Source organism: Marmota marmota, unplaced genomic scaffold (assembly GCF_001458135.2).
Source record: "Marmota marmota marmota unplaced genomic scaffold, marMar, whole genome shotgun sequence".
NCBI lineage: Eukaryota > Metazoa > Chordata > Mammalia > Rodentia > Sciuridae > Marmota > Marmota marmota.
The window spans coordinates 58708901-58735536 of record NW_025999977.1 but is presented as its reverse complement, the minus strand read 5'-3'; the positions used below and the strand labels follow the sequence as shown (position 1 = coordinate 58735536).

The 26636-nt window shown below is 49.9% G+C and overlaps 2 protein-coding genes and 1 pseudogene across 2 annotated transcripts in view; 2 read left to right on the top strand and 1 right to left on the bottom strand.

Annotated features, from left to right (window-relative positions):
* Positions 1-225: 225 nt before the first annotated feature.
* Positions 226-918, bottom strand: LOC107137160 (annotated as a pseudogene).
* Positions 919-4417: 3499 nt separating this feature from the next.
* On the top strand, positions 4418-25521 carry Allc (allantoicase). The gene is made up of 12 exons (XM_015479501.2): positions 4418-5703; positions 9777-9871; positions 10959-11009; positions 13624-13711; positions 14674-14799; positions 15860-15939; positions 17412-17544; positions 20673-20828; positions 21196-21269; positions 22239-22347; positions 24350-24474; positions 25297-25521. The coding sequence occupies exons 2-12, from the start codon at positions 9782-9784 to the stop codon at positions 25501-25503; spliced, it is 1239 nt and encodes a 412-aa protein (XP_015334987.1). The 5' UTR covers positions 4418-5703; positions 9777-9781; the 3' UTR covers positions 25504-25521.
* Positions 25522-26385: 864 nt separating this feature from the next.
* The window catches only part of Dcdc2c (doublecortin domain containing 2C), a 54564-nt gene continuing 54313 nt past the window's right edge, over positions 26386-26636 (top strand). Inside the window, exon 1 of the mRNA XM_015479443.2 lies at positions 26386-26636. This exon is cut by the window's right edge and continues 85 nt beyond it. Coding sequence (XP_015334929.1) covers positions 26420-26636 — 217 coding nt within the window. The 5' untranslated portion in view covers positions 26386-26419.

Here is a 26636-nt window from a genome sequence, read left to right as displayed (position 1 = left end):
AAATAACTAGTGCTACTGATGCAAAACAAAGAAATAAAACCCAACAACTCCCCAATACTACTTTCAAAACCAACATATCAAACTTGATTTTCATTAGAATGTACTTATTTTTTCAAACTAGTAAATCAAAAACCAAGAGTCAGATTTTATATATATTATTTACACACACACACACACACACACACACACACACACACACACATATATATACATCAATGCAAATAGTTATTGAGCTTCATCTTCTGGACAAGAATGCCAAGGTAGCCTCTCTTCATCAAAAGCAATTATAGTCTGAGGACACTTCATATTTGCTTCTTTTGCCAGCACCCAGTCGACCTCCTCTGAGTCTTTTCATTTTTTTTTTTTAATTTTTAATGTTTATTTTTTTTTAGTTTTCGGCGGACACAACATCTTTGTTTGTATGTGGTGCTGAGGATCGAACCCGGGCTGCACGCATGCCAGGCGAGCGCGCTACCGCTTGAGCCACATCCCCAGCCCTGAGTCTTTTCATTTTAAAAGAACATCAATTCTCCACTGCTGTCTATGGCACCAATCATTCGTGCAGGAACAAGTCTCTGGCAGAGCCTCCTGGTTGGTCAGCAGCATCTCTTTTCTTCTTTGACTTGCTATCATCAGATTCACTGTCAGACAAAGATTTTCTTTTGGTTCCATCTTTTTCTTTACCAGCTTTTTGAGAATTAAGACATGTTTCAATCAACTCTGGACAACCTAGATCTTCTTCAGTTCCCAAGTATTGTCAGCACCTGTAAGTCCCTTCCACTTCAGAACGTATTCCACCTTTCCATTTATTACACGCCAGTCTAGAGCTTTTTCTACCACAAATCCTTCAGGCTCTGCCTCTTCAGCTTTTTTACTCTTTCCATCCTGTTTCGTTCCCATTTTTGCAATGTAGTCTGATAGGAGGCCATTTTTTTAAGTTGCGGACTTGAGGAGCTGTGATCACCACCTCCGACGCTCTGGGTCGCCATCTGCAGCGTCTGCGGCCCTGCGTGCCTCAAGCTCCCTCTCCTGTTCTTATTCCTCCCATTTCTTTCTCTTGTCCAGTTGTCCTTGCTAGCATTTCTACACTATATTAGATAGGAGTGGCGAGAGTGGACATCCTCGTCTTGTCCCAGATTTTAAAGGAAATGTTTTTAGTTTTTCCTCATTTACTGTGAGGTTGGCCTTGGTTTTTCATACACAGTCTTCATGATGTTGAGGTGGATTCCTTCTATGCCTAGTTTTTCAGTGTTTTTGTTATGAGTGGGTGTTGAATTTTGTTGAAGGCCTTCTCTGCATCTATTGAGATGACTAAGTGGTTTTTGTCCTTAGTCCGGTTACTGTGATGGATTACATTAATTGATGTGTGTGTACTGAACCATCCGTGCATCTCTGGAATAAGACAACTTGGTTGTGGTGTATAGTCTTAATATGTTGTTGAATACTATTTGCTAATGTTTTACTAAGTATCTTTTTTTGCATCTGAGTCATCAGGGATATTGGTCTGTAGTTCTCTTTCCTTGATGTACTTATCTGGTTTGGACATGAGTGTGATATGGGCTTCATAGGGTGAATTTGGAAGTGTTCCATTTGTTTCTATTTCATGGACTACTTTAAGGAGTATTGGCATAAGTTCTTCTTTAAAGATTTGGTAGCATTCAGCTTAGAATCTGTCTGGTCCTGGGCATTTCTTTGTTGGAATGCCTTTTATTATTGCTTGTATATCTCATTACAAGTTATTGGTCTACTTTGGTTTCTTGCATTCTCTTGATTCAGTTTTAGCAGATCATATTTGTCTAGAAAATATCCATTTCTTCTAGGTTTTCCAATTTATTGCAGTATAAGTTCTCAAAATTGCCCCTAATGATCTGCTGGATTTCTAAGATGTTCATGGTGTTTTTTCCTTTTTCATCTATAATTTCACTTTGTCTTTCTTTTTCTTTTGTCAGTTTGGCCAAGGGCTTATCAATCTTGTTGATCTTTTCAACAAACCAATTCTTTGTTTTTTGAATTTTCAAGTTGATTGATTTCGCTCTGTCTGCTGTTGATTATTTCCTTCCTTCTACTGGTCTTGGAATTGGTTTGTTCTTCTTTTTCAAGGGCCTTGAAAAGCACCATTCGATGTTTATTTGGGATCTTTCTGATTTTCTTATGTAGGCGCTCATAGCTATAAACTTTCCTCTTAGAACTGCCTTCATAGTGTCCCAGAGGTTCTGGTAGGTATCACTATTTTTATTTGAGCCCAAGAATTTTAAATTTCTCCCTTGATTTCTTGTATCACTCATTGATCATTCAAAAGAGTATTGTTCAATTTCCATGTGTTTTTATAGTTTCTGTAGGGTTCTAATTTCATTCCATTATGATCTGATAAGATGCAAGGAATTATATCTTGTTTATTGTGTTTCTAAGAGTTGCCTTGTGGGCTAAAATATGGTGTATTTTGGAGAAGGCTCATTGAGCTGCTGAGAAGAAGGTATATTTAGCTATTATTGGATGAAATATCTATAGATGTCTGCTAGGTCCATTTGATTTATAATATTTTTTAGGTCCAAGGAGTCTTCACTGAGTTTATGTCTGATGACTTAAAATCTAATGGTGAGAGTTGTGTTGAAATCATCCAATATGGTTGTACTGGGCCTATCAGGGGCTTTAATTTGAGTAGTGTCTCTTTTATGTAATTTCTTGAGGCATTTGAGGCATAAATATTTCTTATTGTTATATCTTTTTTACTGGATTGCTCCCTTTGCCAATATGAAGTGACCTTCTTTGTCTCTTCTGATTAAATCTGCTTTATCAGTATGAGTAGCTACTCCTGCTTGTTTTTGAACTCCATTCACATAGTATATAAATTTCCATCCTTTCACTTTCAGCCTGGGGCTGTCTTTGCCTGTAAGGTAAGCCTCTTGCAAACAATATATAGTTGAGTCTGGTTTTTAAATCCACTCTGCCAGCCTATGTATTTTAATTGGAGAGTTGAGATCATTTACATTTAATGTTCTTATAGACAGATGTTTATTAATTCCTGACATTTTGATTTACTTCCCATGTTTAATTTGGTCCTATTTCTCATTTGCTTAGCTATTTTTCAAATGACATTTGTTATTTTGTGAGCTCTGAGGTTTTTGATTTCTTTTGTATGCAATGTTTCTTTAAGTAGTTCTGTAGTGCTGGTTTAGTAGTCATGAATTCTTTTAGTTTCTGCTTATCCTGGAAGATTTTTATTTCATTGTTGATTTTGAATGATAGCTTTGCTGGATATAGCAGTCTTGGTTGACAGTTATTTTCTTTCAGGACTTGAAAAGTTTGTGCTAAGACATCAGAAGTGATTCTGATTGGTTTATCTCTAAATGTGATCTTACAGTTTTCTCTTGAGGCTTCTAAAATTCTATCCTCATTCTAGATGCATCTTGTATCTGGATGTCCATCTCATTCTGAAGGTTTGGGAATTTTTCTGTTATCATTTCCTTGAAGAGTTTATCCATTCCATTAGCCCAGATCTCACAGCCCTCTTCAATTCCAATGATTCTTAAATTTGGTATCTTCATGTTGTCCTAGGGTTCTTGTATATTCTGATAATGGTTGCTTATTTTTTTTCTTTAATACTGTATATATGTTCAAGACTCACCACTTTGTCTTCCAGTTCTGAGAATCTGTCTTCAACATGTTCTACTCTATTAGAGATTCTTTCAACTGAACATTTTATTTGATGTATTGTGTCTTTAATCTAATCTATAAGATTTGTTTCTTTTAAAACTTTTCTATCTCCTTATTAAATTTCTCATTCATATTATACTGACTTTCTTAATTCATTCAGTTGTTTTTATGTGTTTTCTTAGAATTCATTGATCATTTTTATAATGATTCTTTTGAATTCCTTTTCTGATATTTCATCCCTTTAGTGTTTTGGGGGTCTTTTGATGATGATTTATGACATCTGTGAGGTATAGTGTTAGCTTGCTTTTTCATGCTTCTTGTATTCATTTGTTGGGTTTTATGCATTTCTTGGAAGGGATTTATTTTTCACTCATATGTGTGGGCCATTTTAGGGCACAGTCTTCACCTGCCAAAGTGTCCTAGAGTGATATGGAGTGAGACCCCCTTGTAGGGTGATGTCCACAGACTTTGTATTATCTCTCTCTGTTTTTCCTATAGCAATGGGTGTCATAGGTGAGACCTGGTGTCCTACCCCTAGCTGTTTCTATTTGGGGCCTGATTAATAATTTTTTTCTCTTTTAATCTTTTAATTAAAGTATAGCACAAGGTAGAGTGTCCTTGATTTGTGTGGAGTAAGGTGTGGCTGTCTTTTGATTGAGTTTTGTTCAGTGGAAGAGTTTCTACCCTGTGAACTTGCAGTGTCTCAGCACCTCAAAGAACGGGGGAAACAAACAGTAGCAACAACTAATGCAAACAATATATAGCATTAAACTACGTATCTGGTTCCTATTATGACATCTAGAATGTCAATTGCCTCAAATAACCAGAAATGGTAGTGTCAGCATTTGCCAACAGCAAAAACAGGAAGTAACCGTGAACTATGTCTGGCATTGAAACAAACAATAGGTGTCAGCTATGTCATCTACAGCAGTAATAATTGCAATAGCATCGATGGTGGTGGCAGGAGTTACATAAATGAATTAGCACTAAAAGATGGTAAGAATACAGTTAATAAGGAGAAATTCAGAAAATGTGATAAGACAATAGAAAAGAGTTTACAAATTTCAAAAGTGAGCAGAGAGAATGCAGAAGAGTTGTTCCATGGGGAAGGATAAAAAATAGAAGTAATGAAGTGAAGGGAGAGTGGGTCAGGGGAGCCAATCCTTCACCCTCTCTGCTGCCGCAATCACAAGAGGCTTGGCTGTTGGCAGGAGAGAGACAAATGAGAAACAACACAAAGCAAAGCCAAATGCACTAATCAAAACCCTAACCCTCAAAAGACAAGGCAAGGAAAAGTCACTACAGTTCAAAAATGCTAAAAATGAGAAAAAAGAAACAAATATGTTTATGTATGTGTAAACTAGTCAGCACAACAAAGACACACACAAAAACAAACTAACCCCACCAAACGATTCTTAATGAAAAATGAAGGAATTATCTGCCCCGAGGTGGTCAAAATAGTCGATGAGAATAGATGGTCACTGCCCACGCCTGACTGTCATTCCATTTCTTCTTGAGCTCTGTACTGTGAGCAAGAGCAAGGGCTGGGGTCATTAACCCCTTTCTCTTTTTGTGTCACTCACCAAGCTTCCAGTTAGAGTGGCCTAAGATTGATGCTGTTTCATATAATTCTCAGCTTCTCTTCTCCCCAGATGAGGTAGGATGGGATGGGATGTGCTGGCAGGTGGAGTTCTGTCCACACAGACGAGGTCAGTGTGCACTCCCAGGGAGGGGCTGCTGCAGGGTCTATGAGCCGAGTCCCAGCAGCTGGGGCTTAGGCCTAATCAGCCTCACAGTCTTTGCTGGGTGTTTTCTGCTCTGGAGAGATTAGATCAACACACCTCCAGGGCCTGGAAGTTCTAGTCTCTGCTGGGAGTCTGGACCTCCGGAGTCTCCCTAGGATTCTGCTAGTGGGTCAGGAGAGCCAATCCTTCACCCTCTCTGCCACGGCAATCACAGCCTTGCCAGGCTTCCCAGGCTCAGCCCTCGCGTGTACTCACACCCACCTGTTCACGTGAGCTGGTCACGTGAGCTGCCGGACTCCAAGAGGTAAGTGAGTTGAACTTCTCTTTGCTTTCCCCGACTTGAATCCCCCGGGGAAAATGGGCTCCGTGCTTGTTTTACTCCTATTCTGCTAGGCCTTGTGGCAGGTGCTTGTCAGGACGGTGTGGTGGTGTTTGCTCAGATCTCCAGGCTCCTGCAGCGCAGCAGGTGCAGCATGGCCACCTTAAGGTGGCTCCTGCCTCAGTTCTCCAGGCCAGTTGGGAACTCAGGGCTCTTTTCATGCCCAGTGCACATTGCAGCCTCTGGATCAGCTAAGGGCAGGCTGCTTTTCTGACCCCAGGATTTTCTGGACTTAATCTGTCCGTTGGGTTTTTCTGTGTTCTTCCTCCCTCTGTGATGGCCAGAGCTGCTACCCCTGCTGCAGCTGGCTTGGCTTCGAGGGAGTCTTTCTTCTTGGCTTAATGTACCTAAATGTCAGAGTCTCTAAGACACTCTGAGTGTCCAATATTAGTTTTAGTAAATTCCTCCTTCACCCACCTCACAGAGAAGCAGTCCTCCGCTGGTGGAGCTATGGAATGATGAGGAATGCAGTCTCCTCTAGCCCGCCATCTTGAATCCTCTTCTTGCAGTAGTGTCACTCCCAGAGCTCTCCCAGAATGCCCCACACTGTGGTCACGGGCATGTCCTACACCCGGCTGTCCAGTGTAGAGGCCACATGTGGCCACTGAGAATGTGAGAGGTGACTAGAACCAAGGAGGGACAGGATTAGAAGTTGTGTTAATTAACTTTAATTGCTTAGGCTTGTCAACTCTCCATGTGAGCTGGTGGCTTCCCGTGGGATGATGCAGGGGCAGACACAGGCTGTCACACAGCTCTCGTCCTGGGGCCCCTTTACCTGTGCACCTCTGTGTCTGCTGCTGCCGCCTGCCCTGCTCCTCCTCTCATTCCAAGCCACTCTTCAAGGGCGATTCCTGAGCCTCCCAAGTCCCCTGGGTGTGTGCTCAGTGGCCATAGTGCCTTGAGCATGCCCTGTCCCTGCATTTCCACAAGTGGTCACCTTCACAGCTTCTGTGTCTGTGTCCTCCCCCAGTTGGTGTCACTGGGTCTGATTCTGGGAGCTCTGGAGCCACAGACCCACTGTTGCAGGGACAGACGAGGCAAGACACTGAAGACAGCAGGAGACAGTTTTATGTGGCTGCAGCCAGGCTCAGGGGGCACAGCTTCTGCTGTAATCAATCCCCTGAACCCCGAGTTCAGGGAGTTTCAGAGTTTTATACCCAACCTGTAAGGGGAGGGGCTCACAAGGTCCCAGTCTGCAGAAGTTCACATAAAGCAGCTTTTTCCTTCACTGTTCTGGGCAAGTTAACCTTCAAGGGCACCCGAGAAGGGGGGAGCTTCTTCTCCCCTCTCTCTCCTCCCCTGCCAGCTGTTACCATGGGGCCCAGTTGTGACTTCTCTTATCTTGGAAATCAGACATCTCTGTGGAGCCCAGCTCAAGGCCAGAGGCCTGGTTTGCACAAACTACTGAACTGGACACACGTTTGTGAAAAACTAGTAAGGGGGTGTCCAGCACCCAGAGTGCCCATTTCTTCCCGGCCAGTGGCCAAGTGAAACAGGGCGACACGAAAATAGGCAGTTTGTCTACATGGAACTCTTTTGCTGAGACTCTTTTGCTGAGAGTCCTAACGTCAGCCATGGCAGAGATTTCTGGAGCAGCCCAGTGAAGGCTTCTGTGGAGGAGGGTGCCACTTCACCACAGTCAGTGAAGTTGTTGTTTAAGGAGCACCGACAGCGCTCACCATTGCCAGCACTGTAAGGGCGTCCGGTGCCGGTCACGTTTGACTGGTCTTTGCTCCTCAGCTGTGGGCTGAGTCAGGTCACTTGACCCCCAGAGCTGTGTCTTCTTCGTTAGCAAGAGGTGACTAGTACTATACTAATAATGTCGTAGGTTCTGAGGATTCAAGTGAGATGAGACCGTGAAGGGCAACTGTGCACACACGTGACAGCCGCGCAGGCCTGGTGACAGGCACACACGCGTGGTGACAGCTGCACACGCAGTACATGTGGGTGTCTCTCTCAGCCTGCACCTCTCCACCCTCAGCAAGGGTTTCCCCAGAGCCAGTGTTGTGAAACCCATCCACCCTCTGAGCAAACATGTGGGAGCCTCTTGTGTGTCCCTGGGGACACAGTGGGGACACAAAGCAGGCAAGACTGCCCTGGAGGCCAGGCACTGAATCTGGAAAGGCAGGGGACAGAGGTTGCAGACAGCAAGTCACCCTGTGTGCCTACCTAATGGTGGGTCTGGCAGGGGCCCTGGAGGCTGGGGCGGTGGGCACGGCACTGAGTGGGGGCACCCAGCCTCATGGGGAGGTGAGTCCAGCAGAGGCTCCGAGGGAGTGAGCAGGTCACAGGCTGGCAGGAAGAGCATTCTCAGCACAGGGAACGGCCACTGTGAAGTCACAGAGTTGAGGTAGCCTGAGGAGGGGCTTGATGTGGAGCACGCCTGTGGCCAGGGAGGGAGAGGCAGCAGGGGTGGTGGAAGGCACGGGAGACCAGGCGGGCTGATGGAGAGGGTCCGACCAGCTGACTGTTTCTGAAAGATCCCTGAGGGTGCTGGGCCGAGAGCAGACTGCAGAGGGAGGGTGGCCGCAGGAGGCCACCGAGGGGTGGCGAGGGTGCTGTCCCCCCGGCTCCTCGTGGTGGCCGTGCGTGATGTGGAAAGACGGCAAACACATCCAGAGCAGGAAACCACACTCCAGTGCACAGACCTGCACCAGCCTGCCGGCCTGCTACAGCGCCACGTCCACGCGAGGCCAGCTGTGTCTGGCCCACACCCTTCCCACCTCCCACCTTCTCAGAGGAAAGGGAGTTTCAGACACCGTGTCATTCCCAGCGTCAGGATCCAGACCGAAAGTCTGTGCGACTTTGCCACAGAGGGCAGGCGAGACTGACCCCAGGGCTCGGCTCCAGTGGCTGCAGGAGGGGTGGCCACTAGCTGGGGTGTGGAGGCTGAGGGTGGGGCCCCTTTGGGACCAGCAGCAGCTGAGAGTCGGACACTTCAGCTCTGACATTTGATTAGACATCCAAGGGAGAGGTTTCCAGTTGGTGGATAGAATGCGCGTCTGCTGCTTAGGAGGGAGACTGCACCCCTTCTCAGGTGCCATGTCACCAAATCACTCTTTGGATCACCCATTCTGTTCTCCTTCAGAACAGATGCTGGGAATGTCTGTTAAACACAGTGTTTCATAGGAAGCTCAACATTTTATGATTAATTGTGTTTCTGCAATTTTAAGGGGAATCCACCTGCTGATTGTATTTATTGTCATTTATTCTTTTATGAATAAGAATCGTTCTCTTTATGGGTGGTCCTGGGACTTGGGCCCAGGATCTCATGCCTGCGAGACAAGTACTGTACCACCGACCGACATCCTAATCCTAGGAATAATTCTTAATAGAAATCATGGTTTTTATGTGGCTTTCTGTTTTCTCCATGAGGAGCAGAAGAAAGGGGAGGAGCGCAAGGCACCCGCTGGCTGAGGGGTACAGTCTGGGGCCTCCTACCTCCTTCAGTTCTCTGTTTCCTCTGGTGCTGGGATTGGCCCAGGTTCCCTGTTGACCCCTGGTGATGCCGGCACAGTCCTGAGTCCTGCATGGAGACAGCTCCGAGGTCCTGTCTCTGAGCCCCAGTGTGGTGTCCGTCCTGCACGGGGTGCTCCTGTGGGCAGAGGGGTGTCCTCGGCTCTGCCCCATTGCTAGCCAGGCCTGGTCACCTAGTTGCTGGGTGGTGTTTTGAAAGCACCCACAGACTGGTAAAAGTGGCTTTTCTAGGTGAGAATGACTTCTCTGCTTTAATCACGACACAAGCTGCAGGTTTGCAGTGGTGGGACTGTGTGTCTGGTGGCCCTTGACTCAAAGCAAGCCCTCTCTCACGCCCTCCTCTGGCGGGCTCATACGAAGACACTCATGCCCACCCAGGTGACAGTAAGCCCAGCTCTGTCACCGCCTCACCTTTGATGTCTCTGAGCTTGGTTTTGGGAGCCTGGCTGGGGTTCTCCTGCCTGCAGACCCGCGGCCCTTCCGCCGGCAGAGGCCCACTGCGCCTGCCTTCTCGCTTCTAGGAAGCATGGCTGATGCTTCGAAGGAGGGGAAACTGACCGAATTCCTGGACTTTGCCCAGCTGGTGGACATGGCCTCCGAGTCCGTGGGAGGAAAGGTAAGCAGAGCTTCAGGGAGCAGCCAGGGTTTCCTGCACGCAGGTTGGGGGTCCCCCCCCCCCAAGGGCAGAGAGCTGAATTAGCACCAGCAATCAGGGTGACGGGTGCCCGCCCAGGGAGCACCTCCCTGCTTCCACAAATTTACTTAATGGAGGCAGTCCTGAACAGGGACGGCCCAGCCTTAATGCTCAAAAAGGCCCCTTGCCCTTGTGGAGGGGACCCACTCTCCTCTGTGGGCCAATTCAGAACGTGTGGTGGCCCTTCAGCTTGGGTGCGGCATGATTCTCTCCCGGAAGCTTGCTACGATGCGAAGGAGAAGGTCCCTGCCATGGGCAGAGGGGCCTCCCAGGAAGGTTGTCCTACAAGGAGAGGCTTGGGAAGTCCCAGCCAGTGCTGTGACCACACCGAGGACAGGGTGGTGGAGCACATGGACTCCACTGCAGCTGGCTGGCGTTTGCAGTGGGGCATACACAGGGCCCATCAGCAAGAGATGCTCCAAGAGCCCACTCAGGGGCCAGGGAGCCGCCAGGAAGCCGGCAGCACCAGGAGAGCTGGGTCCTCCCTGGCCCTTGGGTTCCTGGCTGCAGCCAGAGCCCGGGCACCTCCCCTCAGGCTGCTGGGACCACAGGCTCCTCCAGAAAACCCGGCTTCCACCTGTGCTCATGGGGCCCAGCTGGGTGCACCCCTTTCCCTGGCAGAAACGTGCAGCTTGCTGACACACGCCTGGACAGTTTCCCTGGAGGGTGACTTCCTGGAGTCCCATGGGAGAAAACTGTGGCCACCAGAGCACAGGTGTGACCCCGGGTGGCATATAGACCTACTGCCACTGCTGTTGGAAAAAGCCACAAAACCCAAGGTTCTGAGTTCTTGAAAAGAAGGAGCTGGTTTATTTGCTTCCCAAGTTCGAGGTCCAGATGGTAAAGGGATCAAGAGGAAAGGTTGGGACAGCAGCAGGGTTACTGCCTGCGGAGCCTCCTCCCTGGGCCAGTCCACATCCCCTGCATCTCATAATGCTTCACTGGGAATCAAATAGAACGTTTTTAAATTCACACTATTTTATCTTCACTTCCCTTTCCCTTTGTCTAGATTTTATTTTCAACAGATGACTTCTTTGCTCCTGCAGAAAACCTCATAAAGGTACCGTGAACGCGCGTGGTGCGTGAGGAGGCTGGTGGGAAGACCCCTGCCCTTTAGCTGACCTCTCACTGACCAGCACAGCAGCGTGGCCACATGGAAACATGCAGACAGCAGGAGCTGGGGGAGGAACGTGGGCCACATGGCCTTAGGGGGACACACTGAGGTCCTTGCCCTGCTCCCTTGACAAATGAGGACTTCATCGTGTGTCTTGGGAAGAAACTGGCAGTTCTGAATCGTTGGGAAAATGCGTTACCTGCCTCGTTAAGAACGTGTAGGACAGTTTCTCATTAAAAAAGGGACACATTAGGCAGCTCAGGAGGATGAGGTAGGAGCAGTGAAGTTCAAAGCCAGTCTCAGCAGGCTTAGTGAGGGCCGAAGCAACTTAGAGAGGCCCTGTCCCCAAATAAAAACATAAAAAGGGCCGGGATGTTGCTCAGGGGTTAAGTGCCCCTGGGTTCAATCCTGCCCCCACACCCCCCAAAAAGGACAAACATAGGGAAGAAGAAGCCACCCTGGAATCCTGTCTCCTGCCAGACCCAGAGAGCACAGGCCTGGGAGGGGACGGCTCCCGGCTCCCAGGCAGAGCAGGTGTGCCTGCAGCTGGGGCTCTGGCCTGCGCCGTGGGTGGTGGCATCTGGTTGTCCTGGTGAATGTGTTGCTCTCTGTCTGGGTCCAGGACAAGCTGGAACCTGACACTCTGAAGGCAGCTTCCATTACTAACTTATTTATTCCTCAGGAGAAATGAAAAGAAAATGAGGACCAGATATACTAATTAACTTGTTCTAGGTCACACAGCAAGCAAATGCCAAGGCTTTTGCCATGTCACCAGGAGTCCTATGGTTGGGCAGTTTCCACGTGTGCACACCTTGACCTGGCTACCCCAGATTCACCTATGTGCACAAGTGGGCACACTTATGGAAAAAAATATTCATTCTGGTATTGTTTGGAGGGTGAAGCCAGCCTGAATGTAAGCCAGTAGAGAAGCAGACAAGTACAGCTCTTCCCGACCTGGGCTCCTCCACGGCCACTGGAGGATGAGCCCGCAAGGCACCTGCCAGCACCCGAGGCCGCATTGTGTGTGCAGGACACGGGGTTGGAAGGACACGCGTCAGGCTGGAAGCAGGGTCTCCCAGAAGGTGGGCTGGGGAGGGGCCCCATTCCTTACACTCTGCACTGGTGTGCACACGCATGCGTCTGCCACACCATGGACACGCAGGCACAGACACGCCACACTTAACGTCACCACACACGCACACACTGCCTCCTTCATGTAAACAACAACTAAAGAAGGAGTACTGCGGAGAAGGGGCCGCTGGGTGCCCGGCACCGAGATCTCACAGAGTGAACACTGTGACCCTGGGGCAGGCTTCAACAGTGAGGCTGCCATGACATGAAGCACAGATAGGAGGCGTCAGCAGCAAGCGCTCATTCCCCTCCCTTCTGAAGTCGGCGAGGGTGAGACCAAGGTGCCGGGCTCAGGCGAGGGCTGCTCCAGCAGCTGCTTATCCCCTGGTCTTGTGCTGCTGCTGCAAAGCTCCCAGGCAGGGCAGGCGAGGAGGCAAAGTCCTCAGATGAGCGGTAGCAGGGCCGGGTCAGCCCCAGGACAGCGGTGGCCTGGGACGCTCACAGGCATCCAGGGCCAGCAGGGGCTGCACACCTCGGGGCCCCAGTTCTGCTCAGCTGTCAGAGGCAGACCACAGCAGTCTGTCTCCGAGCCATAGGCAGCATGACCATGAAACGTGCCCGGCACAGAGAGGACGGTGTTCGCTTGGCATTTTACGTAAAGGTCGGCAGCACTTGAATGTCACTACAGGGAGAGCCCCTGGTCTGAAAACCAAAGTCCACGAGTCCCAACCCTCACACCTCAGACTTGGGGTCTGGGATTAGAGATGCTCAACTGGCAAAATCTGTGCCAACCTTCTAGAATTGCCAGAACTGGAAACGCTTCAACACAAGGCCCTCTCTGTGCCCAGGTGAGGTGACGGGGCCAACGGTCCACGTGTGGCCACCTACCATGAGCCTGACAGCTTCTGGGTGTCCACACTTTCCACGGTGGCTCCTGGTCGCCTCGGCTTCCCGCGCTCCCCCAGGGCTGTGTCCTCTTCCTGTTCTTACAGAGGGGCTGCTCTGCTGCTGGTCGGAGGAGGGAGCCCAGCTTCACTGACCTCAGGGCCCTCGCTCTCCCTCCTGGGGCATGGGGCAGCGCAGGGCTGAGGTGCTTAGCTGGACGGAGCTCCCTCTGCCTGTCCTCATGCCACCCTGGCAGAATTACCTGTCACTACGTCCTGTGTCCCACGTGGCTTTGGAAATCAGAGGAGCCTGTCCTGCTGCGTCCATGCCACCTAGATCCCTTGGGAGTTGCTGCCTCTGTAGGGCCTGGAACCTGTGTGACGCGCCTTACTTGCTGCCAGCAGCGGCCGAGTCTGTGCCGAGGCCCACGGTGTTCTCTGACGGTGATTCAAAGGCAGCGAGGGCCCCGACCTGGAGTGGGCAGCGGTGGAGCAGTAGTTCCCTGTAGCTCCCTGAGCCTCCGCTTATCCCTGGGGGCAAAGGCCACTGAGCTGCAGGCCCAGCCCCGTGTGAGCGTTACCGACCAGCCTGTACCTCCTTCTAGAGCGACGACCCAAGCTTTAAAGAGCACGAGTACACAGAGTTTGGGAAATGGATGGACGGATGGGAGACCAGGAGGAGACGGACCGCAGGTAGGGAGATGCCGGCCACTCACCTGCACCTCGGAGGCCAGGGTGGGGCTGGGATGCCCGGTGTGCTGGGTCAATTTTGGTGGAATGTGCTGTAGTCCCGTGGCCCGATCTGGACGCCAGGCTCTGAGAAGTCGAGAGGCATGGCTTGGGCCCTGGCCACCAACAGGCGGACAGGGTGGGAACACTGCAGGAAAATGTGAATGCTGCTGAGGTCCATGGCCACGGAGGGCAAGGACCACCTGAGCAGTGGGCAGACGCCACGGCAGGTGCCTCTCACCCGACGCCCAGCGACTCCGAGGCGGGCACGCCCACCCCATCCACTCCTCAGAGCAGCCCAGGGCAGAGCCCAGGCCGAGCTGGGCGGAGCCCACACTTACCTGCACCACTGCGCACCCTGCCTCCTGTGTCACCTCAAGATGCTTTGAAATAATTTCTTCTTGTCAGTCTCAATCAAAACATGCCTTCTGAGGGTGCAAAATGGCTATAGAAGTGAACTAACCCAGGCCTCAGGTGGGTAGGTGGGGTTTCCTGCCGTTGTCTCAAGCCCTAGAAGCGGGGTGTCTCTAGTTTTCTTCCTGGAGAGCTGGACACATGCTGGATCCCCAGAAATCTGGGCATCTTAAGGGGGCTCATGTCTGCCAGCAAAGAATGAAGAGATCACCTGGACACATGGACTTCAGGACGGGCAGACGCAGGCAGGGCACCCGGGCGGCACAGGACTCCCTAGAGATAAGGGGTGCGGTGATGAGGACGGCTGGGCTGCGGTGTCTGTATCGTGACAGTCACAGGGAAGCTCCCAGAAGCCATGTTGCCCCCGCCTCAGAGGTGGAAGAGGGTCCTCGAGCTATGCAGTCACCTGCCTGGAGCCAACCTGTGCAGGTCTCCCCGAGGTGGGGAAGGGGTTCCGGTGGCCACCCTCCAGCCAGGTACGGGGCTCACGGATGCTCGTCTGTGCCCTGCAGGTCACGACTGGTGTGTCATCAGCCTGGGGATTCAGGGAGTCATCCGCGGCTTCGACGTGGACACCTCTTACTTCTCAGGAAGTCATGCCCCTCGCATGTCCATCCAGGCAGCCAACCTGGAGAAAGGTGTGTGGGGGCCATGTCCCCAGGGGAGGGCTGTGGGTGAGGGGCCCCTGGGCGTGCTCCCACCAGCACTTCAGGACGACTGCAGGGGCCAGCAGGGTCCACGGCAGCTGGGCAGGGATGGAGGATGACCAGGATGCCTGCAGGGTGCTCTGGGGTCTTGAGAGTCAGCGTAACAGTGCTCACTGGCCCAGTGTGGATTTCATCCGTCCCCACACCCAGCTGCACCCAGTGACCTGGGATGTTCAAGGTTCAGGCTGCGGGGGCAGGAGGGAGGCTGGCTGTGCTCTGGAAGGTCACACAGGAGGCCTGGGACAGCGACCGAGCTGCAACTCCACCCACCTGTGGCCACGCAGGGCCTGAGGGTGCAGCAGCTGTGGGGTCTTGGAAGGGACTCCTTGCACCTGGAGACCCTGAGCAGCCTCAAGGGTTGGACCAGCGCCTCGACTCCTGATTTTCTAAGCCACGTGGTTGTGTGTGTATGCACCTGTGCTTAACGTAAATGACTTCAGGGTCAGGCTCATACTGTAGGTGCTGTGTCACCTGTACTTAAGGTAAATGACTTCAGGGTCAGGCTCATACTGTAGGTGCTGTGTCACCTGTACCTAGGGTAGGTCACCTCAGGGTGTAGGCTCATACTGAAGGTCCTGTGTCACCTGTCCCTAGGGTAGGTCACCTCAGGGGGCAGGCTCATACTGAAGGTGCTGTGTCACCTGTACCTAGGGTAGGTCACCTCAGAGGACAGGCTCATACTGAAGGTGCTGTGTCACCTGTATCTAGGGTAGGCCACCTCAGGGGGCAGGCTCATACTGAAGGTCCTGTGTCACCTGTACCTAGGGTAGGTCACCTCAGGGGGCAGGCTCATACTGAAGGTGCCATGACACCTGTACCTAGGGTACGTCACCTCAGGGTGTAGGCTCATACTGATGGTCCTGTGTCACCTGTACCTAAGCTATGTCACCTCAGGGGACAGGCTCATACTGAAGGTACTGTGTGCACAGTGCCACTAGAGATTTCACGAGTTAATGGTCCTGTTCCCCAGTGTTGGTCACTCTCCCTTCAGATAAACTGCCAGAAATCCCACAGAGAGGGGTCCGGACAGGAGCTGCAGCCACCCCTGAAGAGTTTGCAGCCATTGCGCAGGTATGCCCCACAGGTGTGGGTTCTTTCTGCCCTACAGATGTGGGTTATGTCTCTCCCCCAGTGTGAATCTAGGTCTGCCTCCCTGGTGTGGGTCTAGGTCTGCCCCCAAGGTATGGGTCTAGTTATGTCCCCTAGGTGTGGGTCTATGTCGCCACCCAGGTGTGGGTCTCGGTCTGCCACCTAGGTGTGGGTCGATGTCTGCACCCTAGGTGTGGATCTGTCTGCCCTACAGATGTAGGTTATGCCTCTCCCCCAGGTGTGAATCTAGGTCTGCCTTCCTGCTGTGGGTCTAGTGTGGGTCTAGTTATGACCCACAGGTGTAGGTCCATGTTTGCTCCCCAGGTGTGGATCTGTCTGACCCTAGGTGTGGGTCTAGGTCTGCCTTCCAGGTGTGGGTCTAGTGTGAGTCTAGGTATGACCCACAGGTGTGGGTCTGTCACTACCCAGGTGTGTGTCTAGGTCTGCCCTCCAGGTATGGGTCTGTGTCTGCCCCCCAGGTGTGGATCTGTGTCTGCCCCCAGGTGTGTGTCTAGGTCTGCCCCACAGGTGTGGGTCTGTGTCTGCCCTCCAGGTGTGGATCTGTGTCTGCCCCCAGGTGTGTGTCTGTGTCTGCCCCACAGGTGTGGGTCTGTGTCTGCCCTCCAGGTGTAGGTCTGATATCAGGACTGCAGATCTGCCCTGCAGGTTCTTCAAAAGGCCATCATTGGGACATGCGACCCTGGGACCCTCTCCTTTTCCCCTCCACCCTGTGGCCTTGCACATGCTTGGCTGGCGGTTCATTCCAGTCTGTATGAGGGAGCAGATGACCTGAAGAGCCTTGGGAATGGTCTAGCCCTGTCCACACACTTCTGCTGGCCTTGGCCAGATAAGGTAGAAAGTGGCAGGAAAAATTCTCCCTTCCCAGCAATTCAACATGGAAATTTTGTTAGTTGAGCTTAATAAAATAAACAATTGGGGCTTGTGGTTTAGCACATTCTGGTTTCTTGAAGTTTATTTGTCTAATAATTTGTATTGTGTTTTATGAAAGTGATGATCCTTAGCAGGGAAATTAGTAGTGGCAGAGACATCAAAGGGACCTCCAGCTGGAGGTCCCATCTAGGAGAGTCGTCACCAGGCTCCCGGACCTCCCCAGGTCAGGGGGGCAGCCCTGACCCTTTATCTGAAGGGCCACACGAAAATCCTCTGGCGATCAAGACGAGGACGTTGGAGCAAGCAGAGAGCTTCATTCAGACTCCCTCCACTCAGAGCCGCTCTTCGGATCAGTGTGCGACGGGAAGGGTCCCAGGCAGGCCCTGGTGTTCATGGTCACGCCCTGGGCTTGACCTTCTTGGTGATGATGTCAGAGTTCTCCTTCAGGCACCCATCACTACTCTATTCCAAAGCACCTCTGCCCCTGAAGAGCCCTGGGCACTTGGATGAGAAAATCTGCTCTTCCGAAAAGCCACTGCTAGCATTTACGTGTCTCTTGCCAGCTAAAATCTGACGACTGGAATTCCCTGGTTCCGATGACGGAGCTTAAGCCAGGAAGCACTGCTTCCAGCCACAACTACTTCCTGGTCAACTCCCAGCAGAGGTGGACTCACGTGAGACTCAACATCTTCCCAGGTAAGTGCTACGCGGCCCCTGCAGCCCTGCCCTTCTTTATTCTGCACCGGCATGTTTGTAAAATGACACGGATCGGGAACGGAGCTGCCCAGCGTTTAGGTCGTCATTCGCCCTCTTGGTGCCCCAGGAAATTCTTACCTTACTCTAGGGATCAATAGGTAGCTAATGAGAAATCACCAAGTTGACCAGGGTGTGGCAGAACCCGTGGATCAGGTTACATGTCTCCTAGCAACATCCATGTCCCAGGTACATTTTCCTATTTATAAAGAAATCCTGTGCCCTTTATCTGACATCCTCCTCACCAGCCCTAAGCAACTAAAGTTACTGTCTATCTTGATAGGTTTGACTATTTTGAAACTTTCATGTAAAACAACCACATTTTTTGACATTTCGTCTCTGTCTTTTTTCACTTCATATAATGTTCCAAGATTCTGTAGCATATACAGGAACTCCATGCCTCTTCTTGACCAAAAAATCTCCACCAGTACACGCACAGCATTCTAGTTACCCATTCACCAGCTGATGGACATTTGTTTCCACCTGTTGGCTCCTAGGATCGATGTTGCTGTAAACACTCACTAACTTTTGTGTGGACATAGGTTTTCATTTGTGTTGAGTATATACCCAAGATTGGCATTTCTGGGTCATATGGTCGCTGTGTTTAACTGTGTTTGAGAAACTGCTGGACTTTCCCAAAATGGCTGCAACATTCACATTCCTACTGGGAATTTTGATTTCTTCGCTTCCTTCCCAGCACTTGTTATCTTTCTTATTGTAGCCATCTTAGTGCATGCAAAATAGCACCTCATTGTGGTTTTGGTTGATTGGCATTTCCTTGATGCCTAATGATGGTGAGAGCATATTTTCATGTGCTTATTTGCCATCTGTATATTTTCTTAGAAAAAATTTCCTTCCAGAATTATTGCTTATTTAAAAATTGGGTTTTTATCTTTAATTATGGAATCATATATAAGTTCTTTATATATTATAGATACAAGTCCCTTATCAGATACAAGATGTGCAAACAATTTCTCCCACTCTGTGAGGTGCCTTTTCACTTTCTTTGCAGGGTCATTTGAAGCACAAGAGCTTTTGATGTTGATGAAATTCAGCATATCTGTTCTATTCTTGTGTGTGTGTGTGTGTGTGGTGCTGGGGATTGAACGGGGCCTTGTGCAGGCAAGACAAGCACTCTACCAACCGAGCTGTATCCCCAGCCCATTCTATTCTTTTGTTGCTTATACTTTCAGAGTTATATCTAGAAAATCAGCACCAAATCAGGGATATGAATGAATATTCCTGTGTTTTTGTGTGTTTTATAGATTACATGTTTGCTCAAAGAAATAGATCATTTTAATCTTTGAGTTACATCTTTGGTTAATTTTGAGTTAGATTTTGTAGGTGGTGTGAGGAAATGATTCAGCTGCATTCTCTTGCATCATATGAGTTGTCTAAAGAGCATTTGTAGAAAACACTCTTCTTTCCCGATGGAATGACTTGGGAACTCTTGTTGAAAATTAGTTGACCATAAACACATGAGTTTATTTCTGGACTCTCAATTTTGTCTTTGATCTATTTTTCTGTTCTTACACCATTAATGAACTATCTTGATTAGTAAAGTAAGTTTTAAAATTACAAATTGAGTCCTTCGGACTTTTTTCAAGAATTATTTTGGTGGTTTGGAGTCTTTTGCAATTCCATATTTTAGAATCAACTTGTAAATTTCTACAGAGAAACCAGCTGGAATTTAAAAAATTATTTGTTTACTCTAATTTATTATATATGACACCAGTTGGGATTTTGACAGAGGTTGCATTAAATCTGTAGCTCAATCTGGGAATTATTGGCACCTTAATAATATAAAGTTTCCCACTCCATGAACATGGGATAGTCTCCCATTTGTTTAGGTGTCCTCTAATTTCTTTAAAAAATGATTTGTAGTTTTCAGATTATAATTTCTGCACTACTTTTGCTAATTTTTATCTTGTACCTGCAACACTACTGAACTCCTTTGTGAGTAGTAATGGGTTTTGAGTGGAATATTTAGGATGTTCTGTATACAAGATCACACTGAGAATAGAAATAGTTTACTTCTTCCTTTCTAACTGGGATTCACCCTCTGTCTCTCCCTTTCCAATCAGAATCTCTCAGTCTGTTTCCCACCCCCTTCTAATTGCCCTGGCTAAAATCTCTAATGCAGAATTGAACAGAAGTGGCAAGGGATGAAGTCTGCATATGATTCTCAGCAAAGATTCAATTTTGCAAATATGATCTTTTGTAGTCTCAACCAAGTCGCTGAGCAGTGCAGTGCTGTAAGAATAAACACATGAGAGTCTTTCATGAGTTGAGGGGTGGAGGCGATGCTCATTGCTGACACCAGCGCCCAGGTGTGTGGGGTCTGTAATTTACCTATGATGCACTTCCAAGTGACTTTCCACCTCCATGGAGTTGACTTGTGACAGGTAGACACAGTGCAGAAGTGGACAGCTTGGCAAGTGGCCTGGCCCCAGGGATGCTACCTTCTAAATCTGGAGACAGATAACAGAGGGGACTTAAAAAGTGGGAAAATAACAAAGGTAACTTCAGCTGGGCATGGTGGCACACGGCTATAATCCCAGCAGCTCGAGAGGCTGTGGCAGCAGGATCTCAAGTTCAAAGCCAGCCTCAGCAACTTAGCGAGGTCCTAAGCAACTTAGTGGGATCCTGTGTCAAAATAAAAAAATAAAAAGGGCTGGGGATGTGGCTCAACGGTAAAGCATCCCTGGGTTCCATCCCCAATACCAAAAAACAAAAAGTAAGGTAACTTCCTACTGCAATCAGAGCTATAGAGTAGCTGAGCAGGCAGATGGAATAAAACTCATCTGGGAAATCAGGCAGCGGCAGGTGGACCTCCAAAGAGAGAAAGAACCTTCCTGGGGCCAGACGTGTAAATTGAGACTCAAGAATGACCATTTCCTGGAGAGCTGGGGAGGTGTCATAATAAGGTACTGTCACGTACCAGGGCCCTGGGGTGATGGGACTGAAGTGGACAGGTGTGGCAGAGCCTAGCAGGAGGTGAGCCTGGAGAAGATGCAAGGACCCTGCCGATCACGCCACCCACAGTTACCTCTCTGACCTTTCCTTTTCAGATGGGGGGATTGCGCGCCTTAGAGTATATGGTACTGGACAGAAGGACTGGGCTGCAACCGATCCCAAAGATCCGGTAGACCTGGTGGCCATTGCCTTTGGGGGTGTCTGTGTAGGATTCAGCAATGCACATTTTGGGCACCCAAACAATATGATAGGTGAGAGAACATTCTAGGAGCCGGCTTTATGGAGAAGTGTGGGCACTAGCATCAAATACCCCATAGGCCAGAGGACGGGACCTTGAAGCATGGGGTGGAGGAGATTAGTGAGGGTGTGGGATTCAAAGCCTCCGTGCCATGGGGCAAGTCATCATTAGTCGTGGTCCCTCCTTGTTTGGGCTTACAGAGTTGCCATAAAAGGAAAACAGTTTACCAACTCTGTGAATGGACTGAAACGTCACTGCAATGAAAGTCATCTGGGTGGCCACGCTCAGGGATGTGGGATCTGAGATGTAATGGTGTGGGCATTCATTCTCCCATCTGAGATCAAACCACGGTGGCACCATTAACAGAATTTTTCTGGTAGGAGTTGGTGGGCCCAAGTCCATGGCAGATGGCTGGGAGACTGCGAGACGGCTGGACAGGCCCCCGGTGTTAGAAGTAAGAAGTTCTTTTCAAAAAGCTTTTCATTTTACATCAAAGAAAAACTGTTTTTTTTTAAGAATCCTCTTGAGCTTTTTTAAATGCTCGTCACTACTCTCCGTCTGTTCTGAGTTTCCAGTTCCACCTGGCTCTGTACAGCTCCACACTGTCCTCCACCAGGACAGACATGCTGGACATTGCCACGGCTCTGGTCCATCTTGCTATATTCCTCTGTTTCTTCAGTAAAGGAATCAAAGGATCTATGATCTAATGACCCAGAAGCCATGGGTGCATTTGTTCCTAGAACTGGAGGGAAAAACAAGAGTTTAGTATTTGTAGTCTCTGTGCTTCCTAGGATCGGACACCTATGCGAGCCTGTGGTGATAAGGAACTAGAGTCAGATTAGCTGCTCCATCTGGCCAGTAACTTAGCTGACGCAAAGAAACCAAATGCGGGCAAAGCCAAGCCAAGTGTTCAGCTTTGAATCCCACTGAAAACTCAGCCATGCCCCCGCCCCTGGATGGCCCTCCCATCACACCAGAACTTCCCGAGGTAGACGCATGAACTCGGCTTTCGGGGTATGAAGGGTTAGAGCCAATCAGGCATCCGAAGAGACAGTGGCAACCAGGAGAATATCCTCTTTGCAAGGGCAAAACAAATTATTGGCCCTGAGGGTTGGATTAATTAAGATACCTCTGTGTATGATGTTCTGTCTGAACCTACAGTTAGCACAGAAAACCATCAGGAATTGACAGAAATGAACTCTCAAGTCAGTAAAAGGTATTTAAGGAGTGACGGCAATTTATACACAACGTGGTTTGCACATTAGGTCATAGGAAACACCCTTTTTTTTTTTTTTTTTTTTTTTTTTTTTTAGTGAGAAATAAAAGAAAGCACAAATATAAGATGTCAACATTTTCCACCTGCTGATTTTCAGGTCGGTTTAATGATGCCGACTGAGCTGACCTTACTCTCCTTGGATTCCAGAATGACAAGAATGGCCTTCTCCAGGTTCAGGGTTGTGAGTGGGCAGTTTTCCGGCTGGCACATCCTGGAGTAATAACTCAAATTGAAATCGACACCAAGTATTTTAAAGGTAAATGTCACGTAAGGAAGGGCCTTGTAGTCGGTGGGCTTACTCTCCAGGTAACGTGTCCCCTGGGGGGCAGGGGAGCTGCTCTCCGCATGGCCTCCCCTCCCAGTGCTGTGTGGTCCTGAGCACTGCTGAGAGTGTCACGTTGGCTCCGCAGCCGCACCTCCCTCCACAGCTCAGAGTTGGCCTGGACGACTCTGAGGTCGCCCACGATGCCCCATGCTGTGGGGCTCTGAGCTGCATGTGCAGTGAGCCCGGGGGAGCAGCAGGGAGGACAGGCCTCTGGCTGAGGGGCAGTGGTCCCGGCAGATTCTGGGGGGTGACCATGTCTCTCCAGGTGTGACATCTTACTGTTATTTTTGTGGTGCTGGGGATCGAGCCCAGGGCCCTGCACCTGCTGAGCGTGTGCTCTACCACCAAGCGCACCTGGCTGCAGGCAGATGTGGAGGAGTGACCCACACAGATTTAAAACTGCGCAGTTCTGGTACTAGGAGAAATTGGTAACAAGAGAAATCTTACATTTACTTTCTTATGAGATGTACACATGGGTCATTGTATCAAGAAAGTTCCAAAGAGGTTACTGAGCTTCTGCAATTGCTAGGTGACGTCGTGTTAGTATGGACGGGGCGTCTTGGGATTGCTTAGTTCTTTATGACAAATGGTGGCAGCCTGTCTTCACATTTTGTAGGGCTGATTTTTAAATGTTTCGAATCATGATGACTTCTGCTGATTTTAGCTTTTCCAGGGAAGCACAATGTACACTGAGGACAGGTCTGTCACCAACAGCGGAGGGTGTGTATTAATTGAGAAGTCTTGGTGTCTGCTGCTTTTGGAAAACCACATTTCAGACCCCATTTCCTGGTTTTTGTTTCCACTTTCCAACGTGGCTGGCAGCAGCCTGTGCTCTGGGCAGGGAGGGGCCAGCTCTGCGGTTTTCTTGTGGTTTGTGTTTGTGCTTTGAGTGTCTCTTTACTCCAGTTTTCTACATGAAGGGTTTGGGTCACTTGCTTCCTTTCATAAAGAAAACTCAGGCAATAAACAGCGAATCCACTCAACCAGTTGCCCCCCAAATACAACAGGTCGTGAATATACTGCTGTCATTCCCTTGGGACAGCCCTGGGACACTGTGAGGACAGCTGTGGATGAGGGAGCATGCTAGCATTCACTTACATTATACAAGCAATACAGCAAATGACAACCACATCAAGTACACCATGCTGAATACGCACACTCACACAGGTGTGAATATCAGGGAGCAGAAATAGCAGCTGCAGCCCGTGGGTTTGCACCGTACCCCAGGAGCATGCTCACCTGCCCAGGACCTGTCTCAGGAGATGAGCCACAAAGCGGGCATGTGGACAGTGAGTGTCCTCTTTGCCAAGGTTCTTGGCAAAGCTCCTCCTTGATTGACCTTCAAGTCTCGGAGAACCTCTATTGAGCTGCTTCTCACAAAGAGGGGGTGGGGACCTTTCCCTAAGATCCTGTGACCCTGCTGGGCACACAGTCCTATGAAACTCCAGAGACATAAGAGAGACTCGGGGACCAGGTACCATCACCTGGAGGCCACTGAGAAATCCTGTGTCTCATTGGTGCTCAGCACCAGCTGATGGAGCTCAGGGTTTCTTCTTTTGCTTGTCATGTTTCAAAAGGAAACTCTTTCCCAGCATCACGATAATTCGGATGTGCCTCATGCAGTCTGAACTCCATCCCCGGAGCACATCCAGCTTTGGCAGTAGGAACCCTGCGGGTGCACTCAGGTGTGCCAGCGCTGATGTGGCAGGCTGCTTGGGGTTCCTGCAGAGCTCAGGCGTCAGTCTCAAGAGGCAGCAATGCCACATGAACTGGCTTGTTCCTTTCCTTCATACGTCACACCTCTGCGTTTGCTTAGAAGGAGCGGTGGCTTGTTCTTTGCCTGGTTTTGATCTGGTTACACGAGCCTGTGCCCTACAAGCTGAGCTGTGCTGAGGGAATGTGCAGGGAAGGGTGCCTCTGTTTGCTCCGATAGGCAATTCTCCCGACAGCTGCAAAGTGGACGGGTGCATCCTGACCACCCAGGAAGAAGAAGACATGGTCAAGAAAAAGTGGATTCTTCCAGCCCATAAATGGAAGCCCCTTCTCCCCATCACCAAGGTATGTGGGGGACAGTGTGGGGATCTGGTCTTCAATCAGAGCTATTTCCCCTAGACTTTTGTGTGCAGATTAGAATACAATTTCAGACCTCTTTTCAGTTCAGGAGTGAAATGAACTGACATGAATGGACTTTAAAAAACTGAATGGTATACTTATCTCAGAGAAAGGCAGAGGCTTGGGAGGCTGAGGTAGGAGGACTGCAACTTCAAGGCCAGCTTCAGAAACTTAGGGAGGCCCTAAGCAACTTAGTGAGACTTAGTGAGAGTCTATCTTAGACAACAAACAAACATGCTGGGGATGTGGCTCAGTGGCTCATTGGCCAATGGCTGTGGGTTCCATCCCCAGTACAAAAAAAGGAAGGAAGGACAGACTCTCTTTCCCACTTTTGCATTTCTAACCATCAATTTTGTTAAAACAAAAGTCTGTTGTGTTAAGAAGACATAAATGGAAACATGTTTCTGTGATATTTAACTTTTTAGAAGGGGTGGGGGTGGTGCACTGAAAGCTACCTGTGGGATAAATGCCCTGAGATGGGCACTGTGGAGGCCAGGGATGCTCCCTCGTGACCACGGAGACAGCAGAGACCTTCTCTTTCACCTTCTCAACAGCTTGTCCCCATCTCTTTAAAGGGACACATGTCGGGGACCTGCCCTCAGGTCAGTGCTCCTTGGCCCTCCCCCTGCTGGCAGGGCCCCTGGAAGCTGAATGGTCTCGCTGAATAACTTAAGCTTAAGCCCCACAAGTCCAGACTGACAGGCTGAGCTGGATCCTCGGGCCGCACAGTCCTGCTCCAACAAGGACCCCCTTCTGACTCTCTTCCAGTTGTCCCCCAACCAAAACCACCTGTTCGACAGCCTGACCCTGGAGCTCCAAGACGTCATCACTCACGCGAGGTTCACCATCTTCCCGGATGGAGGCGTGAGCCGCCTTCGACTCAAGGGCTTCCCCAGCTCCATCTGCCTGCTGCGGCCCCGGGGGGATCCCAGGATGAGGTTCTCAGTTAAAACGGGTTTTAAGGCAAACCTTTAACCATGTGCAAAACACTCATTTCCACACAGCAGTAACTGCCCACCTGAGGTCTTTCCGAGGTTGTCAACACCTGGTGGCTGAATAAAGAGGTCACCGCACCAAGTAGCCTCTGTGTTTCCTGTTGCCATGAACCGTTTGGTAGCTTAATTATTGATGTGGCTGTGAATATAGGTGGCCTCTTGAGGAATTGCTTTTTTTTTTTTTTAAACCCCACAAGATATTGACATTTATAACATGACTGTGTACCTTCTGGGTGTATATCCAGCAGTGGATATGTAGCCTACTGTCTTAGAGAATTTAAACCCACCATGACCACTGGGAACAAGTATTTCTAGAATTACTCATGGTTGCAGCTCAAAGGACTGACCACTCTTCACCAGAACAGGGAGGGCCTTCCACTCCCACCCCCACCAGAGGGCAGGCATTCTGAACGTCACATTTCTGGGTACCAGGCACCAGCCTCGACGTCACCCATTTCCTCACGTGCTGTGCAGGTTCCAGACCACTTGCCTACTCTGCGCCAGGGGCCTAGGAACTTTTTAGGCTGTAAATCTCTTAAAGAAACTGAGGCTCAGAAGGGGGAGGCGTTCTAGCAACGTCCTCTTCTGATTGTCCCGATGGTCCGGATGCTACCCGCCTTGGCCCTCGAGGGCCGCCAGCACAGTGAGCGGGTCGCGGTGGGCGCGCCTGCAGGTCCAAACCCTCTCATTCCCGCCGCTTCTGCAGGCCACCCTCCTCCTCCTCTTTCCAGAGCTGCCCGCCACCCTCACCTGTCCTGTCCTTGCAGGCCGCGGGTCACAATCGCTGGCGCGTCAGCACACGCAGCCCTCCTGCCCTCTGTGGTGACCCTCGGGTCAGCTCCGCGTGGCCCTGCTGGCGCGGTCCGGCTCTCGCGCGGAGGCGAGCGCGCAGCGCCATGGGCACGCGTGGGCCCTACACGCTGGTGGACACCACGCCGGCCAAGACCATCCTGGTGTACCGCAACGGGGACCAGTTCTACGTGGGCCGCAAGTTCGTGTTCTCGCCGCGCCACGTGGCCAACTTCGAGGTGCTGCTGGAGCAGCTGACGGCGCAGGTGGACGTGCCGTTCGGAGTGCGGCGCCTCTACACGCCCACGCGCGGCCTGTCTCTTA